The sequence below is a fragment of the Wyeomyia smithii genome, chromosome 3, assembly GCF_029784165.1.
Source record: "Wyeomyia smithii strain HCP4-BCI-WySm-NY-G18 chromosome 3, ASM2978416v1, whole genome shotgun sequence".
In the NCBI taxonomy this organism is placed as follows: Eukaryota; Metazoa; Arthropoda; class Insecta; order Diptera; family Culicidae; genus Wyeomyia; species Wyeomyia smithii.
Genome location: NC_073696.1, coordinates 121,995,401 through 122,019,188, shown reverse-complemented (window position 1 = coordinate 122,019,188; position 23,788 = coordinate 121,995,401). Strand labels below are relative to the sequence as shown.

Sequence of the window (23,788 nt, the reverse complement as noted above, 5' to 3'; positions counted from 1 at the left end):
GTTGTACACTCAGTATCCTTGGTTCCTGTTGCGGTACCTTCTCCTTGAGGCGACTTCAAGATCTTTTGAGAAGGGCTTCTGAAGTTCCTGCCTCAGGTTCAGATGTTTGCTTCTTAAGTGTCCAAAGGCACCACTTCTTAGCTCGATCTCCATGCACCGACCTTTATTTTGCCTAATATCGGCTGTTTCCTCATAGTTAGATATGGAATGTTGGAGGCTTTTGGTGAAAATCAACTCCAACAAACTAGACAATCAACCAATGCCGTTGATTTTTTGTAACACTATTTTATCCGAAAATAATAAACTGAAAAATATTCAACGGAAAAAATGTCTGTTCACTCCACAAATCACTTCCAAACTCATCGTATGGGTTAAATTCAAAACTTACACGTCACATCACATGACATCAAAGAACAAGATCTGGACTTAGTCCGAAACTCTTTCCTACTGGCAGTGACAAAAGTTTCTGATCGATTTCGGGATGAGCTAATTGACCTGCAAAATGAATCTATGCCGAAGAAGTTATGCGAAGAAAAATCACCGTGCGATTTGTGGGCCACGCTGAGTGATTCTTTTCCAAATATCACGGAATTACCGTAATGATTCTTGTTGCCATTCATGTCGAAGTATTTATGTGAATTTAGATTTTCTGTAGTGTTGCAAATGAAAACGAAACACCGTAACAGACTGGAACTGGACATCGAGGATGACATGAGGTGTGCTGTGACAAAAACAGTTCGAAGGATCAAGATTTTGACCGAAAATGTTCATGCAGCATTAAGGTGAAATTCACAATGCAATTGTTATATTACATATTTTGAAATCGACTAAGACACGACACTTTTTGAAAAAATAAGTTTAGAAAGGTTTATATTTTTTATTTACTACAGCTTCGCCTTCATGGTGCGCTTAGGGAAGTAAACGCTCATGCGAATTATCAAAAGGGGTGCATGAGCAGAAAAAGGTTTATAATCACTGGCACACGATTGTCGAGGGTTTAATACATATTGTCGTTGACTGTATGGGGACAAAAGGGATAGAAAAATTCGCACACGAACAGTGCGACCATATATGTATTCGAACTCTAAATCTAATAACTATTATATTTCATGTATTTTTTTGTTCCTTAAGTGGAACAAAAGAAAATATATCCCTTTTCGAACGAGCCCACACTAGTACTAGAGTGACTAGAACAAAATCTTTTCTCTCTCTCTTTCTCTTTAAACGTAAAATTCGTTGTCTTATCACTCCCAACCTAATGTCAACATCGCATATGCTATGAAAAATAAAAGAAAAAACAGAACAAACAAACCTAGTTATATATTGCCTGACCTGAGCTATATTACAAAAGTTCTCATCAATGGACAACGTAATTCTAATTCCCTAACAAAAAAACTGAGTTACATAGGAATTACTTCGAATTAGGTTATATTCTATGACCTTTTTTTTCCTACACAATTGTGTGGGCCGACAATACATACGGCCTGACTTAGCCGTCAGTTTCCCTACATAATACAAAACAAAGAATTTACAAATAGAACTCTCAAAGTTGGTACAGCAAGGTAAGTAACCTTTTGCTTTAAAAATAAAAACATTATTGAAGTCCAATTGCCGCATAATTTTCACATAGACTACCATAGAATTAGAATAATTCATCAATTAAAAAAATGAACTTTTCTACGTTACTATCCACAACAGTTTATGAGAAATTTCTCAACCAAATTGTTGGAAGCTTCTAAGAAAATTTATTGTGACCTTTGATCCAACTACTTTACATACCTATATTGATGTGTGCTTGAGACATACCTGAAATGAAATAAAAATAAAAATAACTTGAATCAAATTTAATGCTTAATATAAAGCGTCATTCATTCCATAAATTGATATATAGATTATTCTCATCCGATGTTTGCACCACAGAAAACCAATTAGGGAGCATGCATAAATGACGTAGCTTTTTTTTTAGGTTTTTTTGACTCCCTCCTCCCCCTTCGTAGCATTTCGTCACAAAGTCAGACTTCCCTTTAGATAATTACGTAGCTTTATAACTACCCCCCTCCCCCCTAGACATTTTTTTTTCTGCAAATTCATTTTGAAAAACATATTTTGTATCACAAATGAACAAGAAAATACAAAAAAGTATAAAAATGACCCTAAACAAACAAAACATTGATAAAATCCAATTTTTTTCTTAGTTTTATATTTGCTACGTAGTTTGGCTCAACCTAACACCTTTCCCCTCGTCACATTTCGTCACGAAACTGCAAACCCCCCCTCATCCCTAGAATGCTACGTCATTTATGGTTGTTCCCTTACCAAGTTTGTAGACTTTAAAATTCATTCAATCAACTTCATGGTTTCTTTTGTATATTAATGAATTTCTTATTGAGCGTTTCAGTGGAATGGAATTACATATTGAGAATAGGCATTGCTTCCATTCAGTTCTACCACAAAAGTTTGCTGTAGAATTAAAGGGAAACATTATGTTTTAATTATTCGATATTTTATTCTTTGCTTGTTATCGGTAATATTATTTACTGAACTTCAATATTTCACCATCGTTAAGGTTGTATGGTTCGGGTGTAACTTGTAAAAAGAATTCACACCAACACCATTCACATATGCTGTAATAAAAATGTACATAAGGGGTTATATACCTTTTTAGTTTTCAAAAAACAGATAAAAAATTTATTGCATTATCTGCAAATACAACATCTTGAGAACATTTTCACAAATTTTCATAAAGATCTGAGCAATGGGAAGAAAGTTAGAGCGATTTGCAGCGCGCCTCGCCACGGCCGCATTAGCTAAACTTGAAACTTTACACGCGATTATCTCGGAATAGTGTTTTCCGAAAAATGACTTTGCCGTGATCCTGATTGCGGGAAAATTACTGAATCGATTTCCTTCATCTTTTTTTTTTAATTTTCGTTATTAAATTCGCCGGTTCTTAAACGATCACTTTTTGAAACATACAGTTACATTTTGCCGCAAAAAAAAAAAAAAAATTTAATGCAATTTTTAGCGCCCAAAACGTGCATTTTTTGGGAAAAACGTTCCCGTTTGCACTGAAAACAAAATACTCATAAAAGCGATCGTTCAAGGACCCGGCACACTTTTAAACTAATGAAATAATATGAGTTATTTGATTTCGATTGACCCGCTGAGTCTCTATCAGGATCACCGCAAGCCTCTGCAAAAAATAGCGTTTCGGGGAAACGGCGATTACTCCAGTAATAATTGGTATATCTCAAAATCAAACGTATTTTGTTGTTGTTGATAAACTGTACTTTCAGAAAAATACCACTTTGATGCAATGAAAATGGTGCTATGCACTTAAAAATAAATTCAAACTTCCCTCATTTTTCTCAACCAAAAAGGTATATAACCCCTTAAGAATAATAAGTATTTCAAAATCAGTGATAATCGTCTCTTTCTATAGATTAATTACATCCAAATGTAAATAGGAGCGGAATTCATCGCTTTAGTATTTGTTTTGCCAAAACCCATTAGGTGTTCTTGGAACCACCTAATCAATGGTTCAGCAGTTCACTGGCAGCAGTCAAGTTTCGCTTGCAGCTTCCGCTCCACAGTTATTTCGAAACGTTAAATCTAAACTCTCACGCCGTCAGCCGAATTAGACGGCGTAAAGTAACGCTACTGACAACGGTCAAAGCCAAGAAATTAGTTAGGCATAGGAAACAATAGGCAATACTTCAATCATTCATGCCAAAGTCATGTTTTTCACATGCAAAAATAACGACATGAAGTAGCACTAAAGAGGCAGTCAAAATAGATAAGCTCAGCCTGCCTAACTGTAGCTTATTTTAAAAGTCTCTGGTTATAGTGTGGCGTGGAAGCTACCGAAGGCGAAAGCCATCTGGCAGTAGCAGCGTCGAGCGTGCCGTTTTACTGTTTTTGGCTAGAGACAATGCGGGGAGGTCGTACAAAAAGGTTGATGAAGTCGAACCATTGAAATTAACGCAGATCAGATTACACAACCCGCACAGAGCATATCCCTAGGTTCACCAAGGTTTAGGAACGCTAATTTAACGTTAATTGTTTACGATCCAAAAATTGCTTGTTTTATTCATAGAATACTATTGATAAAAAGGTGTTTGGGGAGTGCAGTGAGCGTTCCCAAACCGATTTAGTCCATCCTGCGAGTTTGCTATCAACAACTTTCGACTTAATCATAATGCGCAAAGTAATTGTTGGTACATGTATGTGTGTGCATGTGCGCGTGAGATCGTAAAGTCGTTGAGGGTCATAAATGGTTTCAGGCATCCAAAAAGTCGTAAATTTGGTTGCCAAGTTGTGTTCAACGTTCGGAAACAAAAAAAAAAAACGGATGCAAAAGGTATGTAACGGTGCTGAAAATATAAGTTGTTCAGTATTTTAAAGTCAATATTATCTTTAATTTGTTTGGAGATTTAGATTAGTTTTTACTTTGAGAAATGAATTGTTATTAAGCTGTTACTAGCTAACTTAGAGAATTGTTTTATCTCTGAAGATCATTGTTTTGTAAATGAATCAAATCCAATCAATTAATTGCTTTCAAATTTAAATGAACGCAACATGCCCTGAAACTTCCTGTTGATTCTGCCTACGGATTGGTATATCCGTAGTTCGTTTTTATTAAAGACAGCTTATTAATTTCCGCAACCACTAGTGTTAACAAGTCCTTGAAAAATGGCGCTTGGTTCGGTTTAGTTGTATCCTAAACACTATTGTAAATAAATAAATTTGGTAAGTACCACCAACAAAAAAATGGTAATGGTAATGGTCCTCTGAAACCTGAGGAGACGCTACGAACGAATGGGAGAATTAACGTGAAATCCCTCTATTATATTGAATATTAGCTGGTTATTCAGTCCGTTAGTGAGTTATTTCCAATCGCCTTGTTTGGTGAGATAGTTATCTTAGTCATTATCACACACCCACTTAATTGTTGAAATCCTGCTAGCCAGTTCGAACAGTTTTGGGTTGACAGAAGCACCAACGAAATAATAATCTATTGACCGCTTAATTTGTGCATTGCTGTTTAATGATTTTTTTGCCGTAGCAAACGATTGTATAGCTGATGATCAATCTTGGATAATATTTTTCAGAATTCAATTGAAATCAAAATAAATGACTTAATGTGAGGTTTATTTGATTCGAGAAATTTAGATGAATTAGGAAAATTAATAAAAATTAAGCGGGTGAAATACTTTTTAATGTAGTAGAGCACCTACGAGAACGTTTCACTTCGGTTCGACGGCACTGTGCAATATGTATTTTCAAACGCACGGATGCTCCTCGCCGGTCGACGTAAGTGGTAGTGAAATCCGGCCCCACTGACCTCGATTAATTAAAGCCTGATTTCACGATTTTTCATTTGCCCTGTTAAAGTCGGAGTTTGGAACCGTGGCAAGCCAGCAGGGGTTTCATACGAACATACGCATGCGTCTAGCCTATGGGTATGGCCTTTCGAAATGCTAATTTGATATTTTTTCCTACGTGCGTCGTTGCATATTTTTGGTAAGTTATAGGTTCAGGCTAATTTGATATTTGGGTTCAACATGTTCGTGGTTCAAGTAAACAAAGAAGTGAAACCTTTTTTTTTTCGATGATCTATTTTTGATAGGCATACCAACATTCGTCAAAATATACTGGTTTGATTCTATTGAAAATGATCCCGTTAGATATATCCATATACCCGTGGAGTTCATGTTCCACATAAATCTAACATAGGCGGTGCACAATGACGCGAACCGCGCTGCTCGGTAGCCGAGCCAATCAATTCCACATTCTTTCGAGCTAATGAGGGAAAAAATACGAACAAAATAATATCTTCGATTTATTGGACTACCGTTCAAGTCTATACGGGGCTCCATAAAGCCAGCAGCAAAAATTATTGTTTTGTGTGGGCGTCAAGGTTACTCATTCAATTATCGGTGACGAGACAAAAGGTTGATCCTATGGATAGAGAAAAAAAGGAACTGAGTTGCAAGTGCAAGTGAACATTGGAAATCACTGACACCCGGCTACAACACTGACAGCACACGATTCCGTTCGACGTTTTAGAACTCTACGGTTTGTGTACTGCGGAAAACGACATGCCGGTTTTATTGTGGTAAATTTATTACTGCCACCTCCGCAGCCAGGAAGGCCAGGTCTGTGAGATCGCTGCTGCCCCGTCCTTGTGTGATTTGTGGACGTGCGGAAACTAACAACCAACTTGGACACAGGAGACGAGCCGCTGCTCCTGCTCAGGCAAGTACATAACCGAGCTAATTATTATAATTGGCTGCAGAGTGGGCATTTTTTGGTCTTTCAGAGAGGTATGTCCATACTAGAGTGCAGTTATAATTAAAATTAGATTATGGTGATCTGTATCACCTACACCAGTGAAGTTCGATGAACAATATCAGAAGCAATTCGGTTTCTTCCAATAAATTTCTGTTTTTTGAAATAAATAAATTCTGTTTTTATAAATAAAATTTCTTGAAAGAACATACTTTTAAGTTGTATCTCTATGGCTTCAGCTTAAAGTGAAACTGTGTTGAAGCCAAAAATGGCCGATTTCGAGCATCCGCTACGAATTTAAAAAGGCACAAGACTTGGTAATATGTAATGCGTCACCTGTGAAAACACCATTTTATTTCTGCTGTAAAGCAAATATAAAATAGCGTTTCCATAGGGAACGTAAAATTTTTCAGTTTTTTTCAAAGTTTCGTTTGCAGGTAGTAGTACTATTCTTTATAAAATTAAATGTTATTTTTTTTAATAACTAATATATTGGTTCTCATCCTATACCATTTCTTAGTTTGCTTTGTAGTTTGATTTGTAATCCCCAATTTATTCAGGTCATTTGAAGTGATCTCTACAAAAATTACTTTGAAAATGCGAGCAATAACATTACAATAAACATTTTACACGATTCAAACAATAATTGATCAAAAGCAGCCCTCAGCCCAGTTAAGATTGTTTTTTGCTTGACATATGCTTCAACTGGTAAGTTGACAACCTGGAAGACGCTACCGGCCTACTTCCGGTCCTCTCAAGTTCCTATTTCAAGCTTCCACGAGTCACATGATTACAATAGACTACCAGCTGAAACATGGGCATTAGACTAGGACACGGTTATATGGGAAAAAAGCGATGGTGTTATTTTTTCGCTCCCATGCACTTCGTTTTCCTCATGGGTCCTACAACAACTGTGTAAATTTTCAGATCAATCGGGGAAACTATATTTTTGCGCCCGATTTTTAAAGTTTCCATACGATGTAGCGGGCCGAAATGCCACACTCCCAAAATCTGCGGTTCCGTTCCCCGTATCTTCAAGCAAGTGGCTTAAGCGCCACCTCAAAGAGGACCACTTGCCTGTCTTGGCTTGCCCGGCCAGAAACTCCGCCTCAGGGCGGGTCAGGGTAATAAACTGGGGGAAACAAAAAGGCAGATGCACTATACTAAGGTACTCAGTTTCAACTTTCGATCCGAAACTCAACTTGAAATTACCGCAGAAATTCGCGAAAAACTCCCTAAACCTCAAAACACCGACCTCGTGATTCTCATCACTGGACCAATTCTGAACGATCAGATTGCTGCCCAGTTTTAGCGAAACCAGAGTGCGGGGACTGTATTCGCAAGCAGTCCACTTGGAGTACCAAAATAAACGAAACTAGAGACGAACGCGAGACGTGAGATACCTTTACATCACCTAAATTACACTAAACATCACTTCACAACAGGGAAACGCACTATATTAATTTTACAGATATATTTACAACATTTCTAACTAGCTAGCTTTGGCCATCTAAACTTAACGATTACACTATAGTGTGCGTGGGTGGAGATTTTAATGGCTACGCCATAAAGCTATCTGAAGGGTGGGGGTCTTGACTAAACTTGATTTATATCAACCTGCGCAGGGATTTTTATAGCTAGCGTACTCACTCGTCAATGGCTACCTGACCTTCTTAATTCCGTACGGCAATCATCAAACGGCTTATCACCATCAATGTGCCATTCAGGCACCGATCACGGCGGCGTCAGCAATGGTGGCGATCAATTGTCGGAGCTGCAAATACCGATCGGTCCGATCAGCGGCTGGATCGAAACGCAACCCGGCGGTCGACGGCGAAAGCTGCAATAGCCGATCTGTCCGATCGGCGGCCCAATCAGTACGGAGGCTGGTTCGCACCCTAGCAGTATATCCAAAATGCGTGGTAGGATGATGGGTGGCTTTGCTGGCGGTGTGGGTGTAGTTTCGCCAGGCGCTTTCGAATTTAACAATAAAAGCCGTCGAACGGCTGTTCGACGCCGTTAGCCATAAATATTAGCCAAACCCAATTATGCGTTACCTTATTTTTCCACCACACTTGCTCGCAAAGTCTCCACCAAATAGTATTCTCCTAACTGCGCTAACCCTAATAACGAAACAACATTTAACATAACTAACTAATCTAAAGCTAGTCTCACTCTAACACAAACCTTCGAAATCGCGGAACAAACATAAAACACGCACTCTGATATCGGTCGCTGCTCAGTTATATCTGATCGAAGCGAGATTGGTTTGCTCCTCAGATCAAACGAGATTTTGAGTTTAAAACCGGAAATTTTGCAACGAACTTCCACGGCAAATTCAAACCCGAGTTTACATCTCCCTTTCCCATTGGATTCATGCATCTAACCATTTCATTTCCCGAGTTTATTGACCTGCGCTGGCTGGGATTTTACCAACAAGAACAAGCAAGTAAGTCGCAGATTCGTGCTTGAGATTTTGGGTTGCGTCACCGCGAATGAGAGGCTAAAAGAAGAGCAAATATTCAAACGGCTAACTCGTACGCAAGGTGTAATTGCGCCTGGTTAGCCAACTAACCATGATCTTTATAGTAGATCAGCTATAAATTCGAAAATTGACAAAGAATAATTATGCAAATTTAATTCACCAACATGATTGCTACAACGATTTTATATAAGAAAATCCACTTTTTCAAAACAGTTTTGTGCCCAAAAATAATGGGAGTCCCGCTGTATTACCTTCACTATATCAGCATATTTGTATACCTGGTACAACTCCATATTCCAATTTACCGCCAATTTCCATGAACTTTACGCTCAAATACTCCAAGCCCTCGTCGATCAGCCTCCTTCAGCGTCCATGCTTTATATCTGTAAAGGGCTACTACGGGACCTTGGTTACGTAGTCCATGGAAGGCCCTCGTATAGTTGTCACAAGTCACAAGCGTACCAAGGTATACGAATTCGCTCCGTGGTAGATGGTAGTTGCCATTTACTTTATTTTGACAGAGTTAATGTTGGGTGCCAACCGCGCCATTTTCCTATTAAAAGCTGTAAAGACCTCCTCCACGGCCCAACCGTCGATATTGATGTTATTATTGTCATCCGCAAAACCAAGGAGCATGTGAGATTTCGTTTCTTTACAAATTCGCTCTTCGTACTGCACCTTCAAGGGAGATGTTAAACAGTAAGTTGGAGAGCGCATCCCTCTGCGTCAGTTAATTTAACGTTATGAACGCGACTGATGTCACACCAGCTATCGGCACGCATGATTTCGATCTCTTTAGCGTTATACGACTCTGCTTAATTAGTTTCGTTTGGAAACCGTGTTCCAGCATAGTCTGCCACAGCTCATTTCTTTACACTGAATCGTATACTGAATTAAAATCTACAAACAGATGGTGGGTCTGCAAGTCATACTCCCGAAACTTATTAAGGATCTGTCGCAGGGGGTGAAAATTTGATCCGTCGTGGAACGCCCCTTTCCGAGACCAGCCTGATATTCGCCGACGACGGAAAATTTCTGCTTCTGACTCTGTTGTCTGTTCTATAGAAGTTTCGCCTATCGTTCCTAGCAAAGTTGTCTTCTGCGCTGGCGAGCACTTGCTACTCGTGCTCGTGCTTCTTCCGACGGTGGATTCAGTCTTCGGCAGCCCTTTCTGTATCTTTCTCTATTCTGGGGAGTGGACATACGGCTCCTGGTACGGTTCTTTTCGTCCGTTGCTCTCTGGCGCCCAGCATCGCTGTCTTCCACGCGTCGTTCCTACCACCTCTCTCGCAGTAGTTTCAATGACACCGTGAAGTAGTATCACAGCCTCTTTATGTATTTCACTCGTTCATCCTGGTGGTCTGCGATCTGTTGATCCAGTTCTCTGGTGTATTCTTCTGCCACGTCATCAGCACCCTATGGCATCGTTCTTTTTATGGAAAATTTCAGCACGTTGTCAACAACCGGGCGCGGGTCTTAAAAACGACGAGATAATGGTCAGCGTCAATGTTTAGTCCTCGAAAAGACCTAACATTAGTGTTTCTGAATATTCAAACGATGAAAATAGGTTTTCGTTGGTTGACAAGTGAAGGCTGTGCCTTCCATTAACCGAACGGACCCTCCCAACCTATGCGTTTGCATTTGATTGATGGAAGGTACTTTTCAGATATTATCGACGTGTGAAGCTATCGTGGCGCTAATGTTGATTCTGACCACTCTCTTCTTATGGACAACATGCGCCAAAGACTTTTGGTTGTTAACTATATCCGCTGCCTTCGCTCACCGCGGTATGATCTGGAGCGACCTCAACACCGCGAAGTTGTCACTGAGTACTCGCAAAGCCTTGAGGCAGTGTTGCCGAAAGAGAAAGAGCGCATCGTAGCCCTCCTAGAGAACTGCTCGAATTATGTCAAAGCAGCCATTAACAGCGCAGCAGAAGATGCTATTGGGTTCGTCGAGAGGAATCACCGTAACGGCTGGTTTGATAAGGGATCTCATACGATTCTAGGCAAAAATAATGCAGCAAAGGATCCGTCTAAACGTAATACGATATGAACAGGAACAACAGGGAGAAAATTGGCACCTGGAAGAGCTGGAGTGTAAGGAAATTGAGCTGCTGTATCGTTCTCAAGCAAGACGTAAATTCCACAAGAAACTGAACGCATTCCGCACAGTCTTTGTGCAACGTGCTGAAATGTGTCGAGAGAAATCTTGACGGATGAAACGTGAGGTGATCGCCAGGTGGAAGCAGAACTACAATGAACACCTGAATGGCACAAAACAGACGACCAACAGACGGGGGTAATGTCCACGGTCCATACATTTTTTTTAGAATTTATATGGGCAGTTGTCCACGGAGGGAGATGGGGGGGGGGGGGTTAAAATCGTTAAAAATCTGTCCACGTGGTATGTGGATGGCACCTAATACTGACGAAGGCCACGATGGATGGCGCACATCGCTGTGTGAAGATTTTGGGTGCATTATCTAGCCCGCTTGAAACACGCAAAGGACATTGCTGAAGTTTCTGCTAGCAGGAGAAACCTACGCGATTGGGCTGTTATAGGTAATGGTGAAGTATTCGACGAAGGTAAGTTTGAGGTGGAAGACGAATTTGTGCACCTCGGACCATCGATAACGTCAGACAACAATTGCAGCGGGGAAATACGCAGACTATTGTAGCTGGAAGTCGTGCTTACTAGGACCTCTACAAGACTCTAGGGTCTATCAAACTCCGCCCCCGTAACAAGTGCAAGACATTTGTACAAGACGCTTGTAAGACCGGTAGTCCTCCAACACGAGATACGGACAATCGAGGAGGACCTGCAAGCACTGACTGTCTTCGAAAGACGTGTGCTCAGGATCATCTTCGGTGGAGCATGTGAGGTTGGTGTATGGAGGCACAGGATGAACCACGAGCTGGCGCAATGCTACCTCTTGGTGATCCTCTTCAATTCGGCTGGTACAAAACGTAAGCACGCAACGAGCTAGGTTGAACCAAGCGAAGCAAGACTGCGGAAGTGAGGGACGCTCAAGAAAATGGAGACAAGCTGCCACGAACCGAGTGGGTATACGTAACATTGTGACGCATGATGAAAACGTGATATAATTGAGGTGGGGTGGGGGAGGGGGGAGGGTATAGGCAAGCTCTGACAGTTTGAAAAATTTTACGTGACATCATTAATGGATGGCCATTATGTATGATTGAATTGTAACGTGTTGCGCCCTCGATAAATTAGGCAATCTTAATGTGATTAAAAATAAAATTGAACAACAATTACCATTAAAACACAAAACCGTTGTAAAATTTACTATTCTGAATAATTTCGTTTTCTTTTTTTTATATTAACATTTAATGCGAATAAAGCACGGCGAAGCATTCTACCATTATTTATACATTTTCTTCAAACAATATATTGTTTTATATTTGGGATAATTAAAAAAAAATTAAACCGCTCTGCTATTCCATCATATTTGGATGCAGTTCCCTGGATTTAACTTTTTATGGTTTCCATCTGAGAGTCTCACGCGAGAGTTTACGTCTTCACTGGCGAGGCGATTATGCTTTACGGAAAGGCAAAACTACTGTAAAATATTAACGTTGACATTAAATGTTCTTACTGCAAACACATGCGACTTCAATATAAAGCATATGTTTGTCCTGGCGACGTGAAATCGTCTTCTAGTTGCATGTATCTCTTACAGGAAGCACAGATGTTTACCCAAATTTAATTTATTTTGATGAGGTTTCTGTTCTCAATCGGTACTACAGAAGTCCTTTACATAGATGGGTGTACTGTTTATTCAACGGTCACGAAAGCCGTAACTTATAACACTGTACTGGTCACGGAGCATATGGTTGCCGAGAGAAAGAGCATACTTTCCCGAGTCACAGGAAAGTGGGTCACGCGTGCTCGATCTGGTAGTGAATCCAAGTAAATCGATATAATATTGCAAATTGTGGCAACAAGTTCAGCAACAAGCGCAGACATGAAGGCGTGCTTGACCTTCCGCAATTGAAAACTTTTCTTTCGCTTCGCTTTATGCAATTCTCTATGTTGGGCTGCGAAATGACAGATTCAGTGTTCGCTTTTAAGATTGTTAGTACAGATTATCGACTTTTTTCTCTTATTTCCAGAAAAAAATGAGATCGTGACAAACTGATCGGTACGTTGAGACCCTTTTACCCGTGGTTATACTTTTTTCATTGAAATCGAATTTATCAGGCGATTAAACTTTTATAACAACGTGGACTACTTCCACGTTGTGGACTAAGCACAGTGGAGCACTTAGAGCATCAAACCTGATCAAAATTATTTTTAAGGGTTTTTGGACTGGAAACGTATCATGGATCGAAAATGTAGTATAATAAATAGTTGTGACTAAAAATTTCATAGAACAACCCATCTCTGAGTGATTTGTTATTTTTCTGATTATGTAGTTAGGATTCAATGGTAGTTTCTTTTCTACAATAAATGACTGGGGCTTTCTAAATGAAACATAACTTTTTTTTTAGATCAATGAGGTGCGGGGTTTACACTGTTTGTTTATTAATCAATCTGAGGACTCAGAAGAATCTGAAGAGTCACTAGTATTATTACCACTATCCGTGTACGAACATTTCACTCGCAATATTTGCATTGCCTCGGGCGAAAAAGCTTGACCATTTTTCTTGGATATTGGCCTAGAGCTTGTAATCAAAGGATCAGAATTCAATAGCACCCTGTTGAGAATGTCTCAGAACACTCATCCATTACATGACAGAGGTATGTTCTTGACAACAAAACTGCCGGAAGCTGAAAAGTTGAAATTTTCAGATGATTTTCACAATGATGTAACTCATGAGTTCGGATTGGTTCGGATGATCTGAAACCACCAGTTTGACTAGAAACATACAGGCTTTGATTTGCAATTGATTGTTTACGTTGAAACTCATTGATACTTAACTTACTTCATATAATATGACATATAAAAAATCTCACTTACAGAATTGTTGTGTTTATTAGAATGTTCCCTGGAAATATCGACACTTTTTATAAGTTTTTTAACTTTACAGATCGATTAAACTAGCCTTCTTTGACAATCTTCATAGTTGGTTTGATGATAAATCACTACGTTGCACTTGATTGTTTTGAAAAAAAAAGTGAACGGTACGGAAGCATCGAATGCAACAACAAAAAGTTAAAATTTGAGCGATTTCAAGCAGCTGTAACAAAGGTTAACAATACTTCTAGATGATCATGAGCTGTCAAAAGATTCAGTGGGCATCACACTTCAAAATGAGACTATGCAGAATATGGTTAATAAATATTTGCTTTTTTGACTTTCGATCAGGTTTTTACTTGATTTACTCCTATGTGGCTAAGATTAGATAGTTTTGATTTCAATCAATTAAAAATTATACTCATCAATTGCTGACTAACGATATTCAAATGACTTATTCAACAAAAATATGACATATGATACAGAACATTGGACACAATCGTAAATCAAATGCCGAGAATACTGGAACATTTCACATCACATAATTTGTGGTGTAAAAAGTCGATTGTTTATTTTTCTTACACGTACCTTGGAGCTATATAAAACTTTTAATTATTGCAAATTTTTCAATTATCCCCACATTCGATGCCGACAAATCCAATTAATCTAAAACGAATCCAGCGGGCCCATAACAGCTGCCAGACGAAAAAACAACACAGTTTTACGACCTGCACCCACAATGAGAGACCGATTAAAATATCATTGCTATTCTGTGCGATCAGTGATAATCGCTCGCGACTCAGACGTCCGATCGTCGGTGTCATGTAGGTTTGCCGTCTGATCGCAACGGATTAGCCTAAAGACTGCCACCAATTTGAATAATTGGCTGCCCGAGCTTGGCTTCTGGTTGAACCGTTACAAAATGTTACCCGAGTGCCCGAGAGTTTACGAGCGAATAAAATCGCGGAAGAGGTTTGTCACTGGTGGTGCTCACGCTCGGACACGGTCCGGCCTCAGCCACCCTGGCGCGTTCCCTCTCGTTTGCGTGACCCAGTACTTGAAAGTGAGCCGATAGTTCGGTCGAATATTTCCACCAAACTGGATCGTTAAGCTATGTTTCCTCCGTGGGATACCGAACCGGGATGTGCCGTAAACGTTAATTTATGAATGTTTACTCACATTAACGTCGATTTTCATTCCATTGGGAGAATGTTTTCGAATACTTCGGTGTTTAGTTGATGGGACCTAACAGTTTTTACTGCGGATGATATTGATGGAAGTCAACAGGTACAGTGTTAAGCAAAAACAATAGAAAATTTAAAAGAAATTAATCCAATTTGAAATTGATAATCAAACTGGCCTACAGGAAAAAACCTTGGTAATTCGGTTCTGAGCTCTCTCTCAAAAATGTTATGACTAAATTAAACTACCACTGTTTCTGGTATGGCAGATTACTCTTTTGGTTAATAAAAGCAATAAACTTTGTAGAATACTGAGCATTGACATAAAGCAAAGCCTTGGTGCTACATTTCGATTCGGAACTCGACCTTCTGTTTATTATATACAGAGCCAACTGTCAAATGTGCAGAACAATTACAGGGCTAGCGGCACGATCTTACCGACACTACCAGTCTCTCCTGAGCCGATATTTGAACCTACTACGGCAGGCTTGTTAGGCTACCACCGTACCTCGAGACCAACTGGGAGATTGATTAAACATTCAAGCAAGTAAAACGAAGATCAATTAAAATTTTGAAGCTGAGTTTTCTGTATTCATTTTTTAGATAATCATTGCATATATCTGAAACATAGTGTAACATACCTCAATGAATGCTTCTCAATAAAATTTACATTATCATTACATTTCTTAATAAAACATGATTCTACAACATGACACGAAAAATCTTATTTGTAATTTTTTTTGTTTTAAATCTTCGGCTCACAAAACTTATCCAACTAAGTAATTATCAAATTCATAAATTCATTGTTTGAACATAGTGTGTATCCAAAAATGCTTTTTTAGAATCAGGCGTAGAGTCTGTGTTTAATAAACACACAGTGTAATATCTCGGTTTTAAAACGGTTTTACTCAAATATTGGGCTTAATATGTAATTAAATAAGAATTGCAAAACTGCTGTTTTAGCAACGAAAGATTTGTGTGAACCTTTTTTCAAAATTTTAGGGTTTAAAGCTAAATCAACCGATCGGCCAGCACCGTGGAGATTGAAGCGGAAGAAAAACTGAAATATTTATTTAAAACCGTTCACGTTTTGAAACTAAGTAACAGCTAACAAGTGCTTTAAAAATGTTTTACAACCACTTGCGTTTGATAGTTAAATAAATTTCGTTTCGATCGTTCATACTTTTTTGTGTCAGGTGAAACGCTTTGTCTTATTGATTTCATGAAAATCTTTATCCGTCTGCTCTAGTTTCACAACGTTTTCAGCTCTTCAAAATAAATATAAATTTGGAAGTACTTCGTGTTTCTTTAAAAATCTTTCTTTTTTTATGCTCGCATTACAAACCAGATAAATATCTCATTCACTCTGACAGCGTATAACGTGCTATAGTAAATGATATTATCAAAGCTTTAGACCGGTGGAGGGAAGTTCTGTGTAGAAGAGCCTGAGAATTAACTCATCTTTCTTGGGTTTACCTTCACACGTACTGACGAAACTACCCATGCAGCACCAATCATAGTAATCCATGAGTCAGCAGAAAAAATCATAAGCAGCACCAATCATAGTAATCCATGAGTCAGCAGAAAAAAAATCAGTTGAACTCTAACCGTGATGGCGTAAACAGTGAAGCTGCTTCGTTCAGAAGTGTGTGCGTTCAAAGAACGGTACTCTGCCGCGTCGAAAACGGTCATCGTGTGTCACTTTCTGGACACCAGATATTCCCGTTTCGGCATCTACAACATCTTGGCATTATTGGACAACAATCAGAGCATCGAACGAAAGTCTGGTTGCAAACGGCCAACGGCCCTGAGTGCCAAGAAACTCAAAAGGTTGCTGAAGAGTCAGACCGAGGCATACATGTCAGGAAGCGGCAGCTCCGTCCCCTGGTCTCAGAGCTGCAGGCAATGACGCAGCGGCAGCGGCTGAATAGGATGATCAAGTCGATTTTCCCGGCGAATCGGTGATGGACGACGAGACCTATCACACCCTGGATGGCAACGACTGGCAGGGCACTTCGTATTTTACTTCTCCCACGAAAGAAATGAGCTCCAAGGTGATGTTCATTTCACACACCAAGTTCCCCAAGAAGGTGCTGATGTGGGTGACAGTCAGCGAGAAGCGGATGTCAAAGCCGCTCTTCTTTTGCTCCGAACTAGCCGTGAACGGGGAAATTATAGTACGAAGTGCCTGCCGAAAGTTGCGTCGTTGATCAAGAATCACCATAAGGGCGAAGACACGGTGTGCTGGTCGGATCTGGCGTCGGCCCACTACTCCACTACCCGATCATTGGTAGAGATGATGTGGCTGAATATTGATGTGGCGCCCAAGTTGGCGAACCCACCCAACATCTTCCAGCTGTGTCCCATCGAGAGTTTGTGGGCAAACCTGAAGCTTAAGACCTACTCCAACAATTTTGTAGCAAAAACTGAAGAGCATTTGATAAATAAAACAAGGAAAGAACTCTGAAATATGCCTACATGCATGTTTTCGTCCGCCTTGTTCCGGTTAACTTTTGGAAGGTTGCTCGCAAGGGCGTAGAATTTTTTTGCAAGTAAGCTATATAATTATCTTCTGTGGGTAATTTGTCAATCTCAATTCTCTGTCTTAGTTTTTTATCGCCATTCGCAAAAAAGGTCCAAGCCAAAGGTCAGTGAACTTCATCGCAGCCAGATGAATGACCATTTATAGTACCCATTTTGCACGTCTGAATATTCGGAAGCACACCTTCAAACACTCCAATGGAGAGGAGGTCTGCTCCCTGATCAACCACATGCTGATCGACGACCGGCACTTTTCAGAAATAGTATGATACGTCAGATGCGGGAGAAAAGCTGGGAAGCTCGGGCTGCCGGAACGAGACTTTTCCAAGTATGAAACCTGAGCGCTAAGAACGTGTTCTCACGGGGACGCAGAATTGCTTCACCATACACAGCACGACGAGCTTCTATAGAGCGAGAAACGTATTTAGGAGCTGGACCGAACCAGTTTTTGCCATGTGTAACGACAGGGAGGATAACCTGGTTACCGATAACTCGCAGGCGGCTAAGGTTTGGACACAGAACTTCAAAGTGGTGAAGAGCTGAAGAACCACAAAGCCGCTGAGAATGGCTGTATAATGCAATTAACCTGATTATCCTGAGAATATGGTCTGAGAAGAAATTACCAACGGACTTCGAAGGACTCATCCCAAGAAATGGCTGTATTAAACACTTTAAAACTACGATGAAATCAATATTGTTCCTCGGGATATGCCCTCCCTATAAGAAGTGACATAGGCTCGGCTGTAGCAATTATCGAGGCATAACTGTACTCAATTCCGCGTTTAAAATTTTCTTCCGTATCTTCTTCCATAAACTGAGGCCGTTGCTGGAAGCCTTTATGGGACGATCTACAGCGGGTCAGATGTTCATTTCGAGACAGACCCTCGACAAGCTTTGAGAGTACAATTTGCATAAATGCACACATTATCTACTTATTAAGTAAAACGCTTTTTATTAAACAATTTTTATAGCACGGGCAATTCGTTTTTTTTCTCAAGAAATGATTTATAATATCTTACAAATTTACTAAAGTTGTTATTTTTTAGCTTTCATGACTAACACTTCTCGAGCTGTTCGAATTTGAGCAACACGTCATGATTTCATTTTACCGCACGTGGTGAAATTGTCGGCCCGTGTTCCAATTCTCTTGTCAAGCAAGACACAGAATGGTGACGTTTGGAGGTCGTTCCATCGTGCGTTTGTTTGCCCGTTTCAGGGCAGAAAGAATGGAGCTGAAATATTAACCAACGTGACGGATTGCCTTCTTAACGGGTAGTTCCCGGTGCAGCTAGGCACCGCCACCGTCGTTTGCGGTACAACAACATTTCAACCGCAATAATAGTGATGGCATGAATATTCATCGTACGCGCTGCGCATACATAAAATCGAATGTGTATAAGCATGTCACACTTTAAGAACCGGCCAGTGCGATGATAATTGGACGCTTTCCTCGGCGTACCTTTGAATCCGTTGTCTCATGTGATACGGCCCGAAAGAGTTACCGGGTATGTTTTGCACACGATACTTTGAACTGGGAAGGTAATCTAAACTCCCCAGCGCATGCATGCATGATGTGCGACTGATTTGTCACCTTCAATTTGTCATGTTGGCTGACGCGCTGTGTCATGTCGCACCGCGGAAAATGGACATGAATTTTGAATTCTCGCTGGTTTGTGTTGAACTGGGGAAGAAACAAATAAGGAAACTTGTGGATGGGATCAATGGTTATAGGCAGTTTGACAGGTATGCATTAAATCTATACTTACACAGGGGCACGAGGAAATGAGTTCAAGGGCGATTTATTGATATCGATTGCATGCATCCTATATTTGTTTCGGTTCTCAATAATCAACTTTTTGAATGCCTATTAATATCGGATATAGACGAACTATTTTACCTTTAAGCTTATGATATGGTCTATTTTACCAGATATTATACAACTCGAACTACATTTGGGTAGCCTCAATAAATGTTTCCTGATGTAGAATACAGTTGACCTTGTGCACCATGCTGCAGATTGTTCGCTACAAGTCATTTTTCTTCACAATGAATGGCAATGTTTACGCAAAACGAACAAAGAGAAAATTTAAATTGACAGTTGCGCAAGAAAAATGATAACAACAGTAAAATAAAAAGTTAATCGCAAGCAAAAATGCAAAACTATAACGTTCTTCCCACGCTCGAGCACACCCTCTGCTTTCGGATGGAACAACCAATTAATCCGCTACTCTGCTGAGTTGGAGCAAAACCACCCCTAGATTCGTCCCCCAACAGTGCAGATCGTTCACATTGCAATGTCACGAATCAACATACAATGTGAAGCATCTGAAACACGTCGTTACACGCGACTTTATGCATACCGTCTGTTTTGTTTTTCGGAGTCGATGGTCGCCGGTTCTCGAATTTGCCTGTGCGTGCTTTAAAGATGTAAGTGGTTTGCATTACTTCACGGTTGAACCGCGCGCGCGTATTCATCGCCATAGTCAGACGTAATAAATCCGCCGAACAGAAACGTGACGCCTTTTTCGGAATGTGGTAGTTTCTCAAGGTCGCAGTCTCTCATTATGAACTACACAGCCGGCAGTGAAGTCGTTTTCATCCCACATACATACGGATGCCTTAACCGAAGCTTGTTTCATCCAGGCTCTTTATAACCCGGTGCGGTAAATCCCTATAGCAGCCAGCCACCTCGTTTCAAGATGTGTGTTTTTTTTTCTGCGAGCGGTTGCGGTTTGCTATAATAGGATGAGGATGAGATTGACAGCACCAGCTGACGGTTATGTAAAGACCCGGAGGTGAGATAGTTCAATTTATTATGATGATGCTGTGAAACTTGAGTTTGGCATTGTTTTCGTGCATACGCGCGTGTGTCAATGACACTATAAGGAGCGAATAATTATTAGCAGACTATGTGGGAGACACTGAGTCTACGCTTTGCAGAACCTGGCTGTTCTTTGATTTCTTCCTATTTGAATTCGATATCGGGATAGCAATGTTCTCAAATACAGCCAAAATCAGAGTAGCTTTTAGTTTGGAAATCATTTGACTTGTATGATATAAATTCTTAAAGGAAAATTGCCTGCTGTTTTGCAAACTAAATTTGCAAAACAGCATAAAATCAATGGCATTTAAAATACTCAAAACCTGTCGGGCAGCAACTGTTTTGAAATTTAGGGAAGAACAAATAATATGATATTATAACGTACATTGTTTTCAAGTCCTGAAATTAATCTTCTACAACTTGGCCACAGTCAACATTTTAGTAGAGATCGAAGCTTGTGTATATTTAACAAAAAAATATTTACTCAAACATATACACTAAGGTCGCCTTTTACGCGGTTTTTACGCGGGTTTTTTTACGCGGTTTTTTTACGCGGATTCCGGAATTTACGCGGTTTTTTTTACGCGGATTCCGGAATTTACGCGGTTTTTTTTTTTAAGCGGATTCCGGAATTTACGCGGTATTTTTTTTGCCCGGATTTCGGTTTCCCTTCACTCAGAATGCAAAATTAACGATGATTTTTTTACGCGGATTCCGGGATTTACGCGGTTTTTTACGCGAATTCCGGAATTTACGCGGTTTTTTTACGCGGATTCCGAAATTTATGCGTTTTTTCTACGCGGATTCCGGAATTTACGCGGTTTTATTTACGCGGCACGTATCCCCCGCGTAAAAAGCGACTTTAGTGTACACCGTTTTTAAAGATAATCCTTGCGTCGGGAGCTTCAAATACCTGTGGAAAGTCATGTGTTCTGTAATCGAAATCATATACAAAATTTTATCAGAAATAAAAATGTTAGTTTCAGATTTTAGCTTTTACAGGATGATTTTGCTTAGAATCGCTATATATAATGTCCATCATTTGGAAAAGAATTACTCGTGTTCTGTTTCTTTATTTGATAAATTCAATAAATATTACAACAAATTCGATTGTACAACTGTTTTCCTAGGTTCAGCAGTTTTCAAGTTATGATAAATTTTAATAACAAATATATAATATTTTTCATAAGTAAAAAAAAACATCAATGTTAAACTCTATGAGTGATTACAATAATAAATAGTGAATACAGAAATGTTACTGTTGTTTGGATTTCTAGAAAATTTTAACTTTTTAAAAACTATTACAAACTTACTTGGCGACTGTCTAATACTTATTTACGGTAATACCATATATGAATGATTGTTTTAAAAAGAGTATAATCTTCTATATGTAAATAATAGAAAAAGGGGAAACCCAGCACGTTGTTCAAATGCAATAAAACTGGGACAGCTTAGGTTTATATTTTGGTGCACGGAAACATTATACTATCTCCGATATCAATCAAAATGACTTATTAATAAGATGTTATATTCCCATTTGATTAAGATAAAATACATTCATTATTTCTATTTGATTCAAAGAATGACAATAGTTACAAACGTATAGGTGGACTATGTTAACAGAATATCATTGTCGTTATCATTGCCATAATTGGTATTTTTAGCGATAGCACAATTGAAGTTATTCCGAAATGCCTCGAAACTTGAAATTTTACGTGAACAGGCCGTTCTCAAGTTATGAAAAATTTCTTTCACAATTTTTTCACTTCTTAGATTTACAGTAACTTGGAAATGGCTATACATTAATTTAAATCTTTTTCTGCACGTGTTACCGACTGGGGTACGAGCAACCTTAGAAAAGATTGAGCAATCAACCCCGATGGGACCTATAGTCGTTTGCTGACGAGGAATGGGAGCTTCTACGAGAGCCAATCTGAGCCTCTGGCCTTTATATAAGGAGCCGCATGATTTTATTTTGTAGTGAAACTAGACTACTGCGTCCATTAATTAGAACTACAGGTCGGACTCGATTATCCGGAGACTCGATTATCCGGGGCTTGATTATCCGGAGAAAATGGCTCGATTATCCGGAGTATTTTTTTCTGTATTTCTATAATGTACTTTTGTCTTCCGGGCCATTGGGAGTTTCGGGGTTGTTCAAAATTGTAACAACAATGCCCCTTTCTGTTTAGGTAGTTCGTTTTTAGCAGTTTTCTCGTCGTTCCTTTAACCAATTCTTACTCAACAACCTCCAAAAGCGAGTTCTTATGGTTTTTAGTTGCCGATGAGGACAACCACTATTAGTCAACCGGTTTCGAATTTATGGCCGGAACATATTTCTGTTATATAATGGCAATGATCAATGCAGTGCTTAGAACCACGAGCCTGTTTCGGTGGTGTTCCGAATACTGGATTATTAAACCAAAACTCATCAAGCGAAATCAATAACGATTTGAAATCCGCAAAGTAGCCCATTAGTGGCCATATCGAGCGTCTAGGTCGTTATAGGTCACTTAGAAAATAGAAAAAAAAAATCATGAGTGTTGTCAAAATCGAACAGGATCTGTATTAGAGTGGCCATATTTTATATGGCCGTTTTTGAAACTATCGATCTTAATGAGCGCCGGGCTGAAAAAGTTTCCTTTTGACCTCTACAATAAGCCATGAAAATTTGAAGTTCATCGGCTTTATTTAATGGACCCACAAAGCGCTTATATTTGAGAAATCGATTTACATGAAAATTGTACGGAGTTTTTTCTTTTTTTAACATATATCTCTCGATAAACTCATTCAAATACACATGTATTTTCATAAAACAGTAATATTATCACCCTAATTTAAGTTCAAAACAATCTAAAACTTTTGGTGTTTGTTAAAAAGTTCGTATTTTGAATGAGGTGTGTATTTTTTCAGTATAAATCAACAACATGCAATATAAACTGCAATTCGTCTTAATAATGTGTTGAAACACGGTTAGAATTTTTCATAAATTCAACATTAAGTATTGAAACCAAAAATGGCCGACTTCCAGCCACCATTTTGAATTTTCAAAGGCCCAAGACTCGGAAACAGTTAATGCGTCATCTGTGAAAACGCTATTTCATGTTTGCTGCGGTGAAGCAAACATAAAATAGCGTTTTCACAGGGAGAGCATTATCTATTTCCGAGTCTTGTGCTTCTAAAAATTCGAAGTGGTGATTCGAAATTGGCTGTTTGTGGTTTCAATACCGTTTCGCCTTAAGGACCATTCGCTTTTACCTGACTATTTTTTGTTTAATTTCAAACGGGATATCAGGCCAATCCATCTTATTCTAGGCTTAACTACCACAAGTGATTCTTCATCTTTTCAGTTACATTGTCTGAGACGACTTTAAATTTCGGCATAAGCGAAAGAATCACGTAGAGAATTCATAACTTTATTAATACATTAAACAGCACTCGTACATTCGAAAAACACATGAATGTGAAGTTTGACTACCAACAGGGCC

General features: G+C 39.4%; 2 protein-coding genes across 5 annotated transcripts in view; one reads left to right on the top strand and one right to left on the bottom strand.

Annotated features, from left to right (window-relative positions):
• The window catches only part of LOC129726942 (uncharacterized), a 289,022-nt gene that overhangs the window by 49,001 nt on the left and 216,233 nt on the right, over positions 1 to 23,788 (top strand). The window lies entirely within an intron of this gene.
• The window catches only part of LOC129726936 (uncharacterized), a 187,299-nt gene that overhangs the window by 47,596 nt on the left and 115,915 nt on the right, over positions 1 to 23,788 (bottom strand). Inside the window, exon 7 of the mRNA XM_055684215.1 lies at positions 1,780 to 1,806. Coding sequence (XP_055540190.1) covers positions 1,780 to 1,804 — 25 coding nt within the window. The 5' untranslated portion in view covers positions 1,805 to 1,806. The remainder of the gene's footprint in view (positions 1 to 1,779; positions 1,807 to 23,788) is intronic.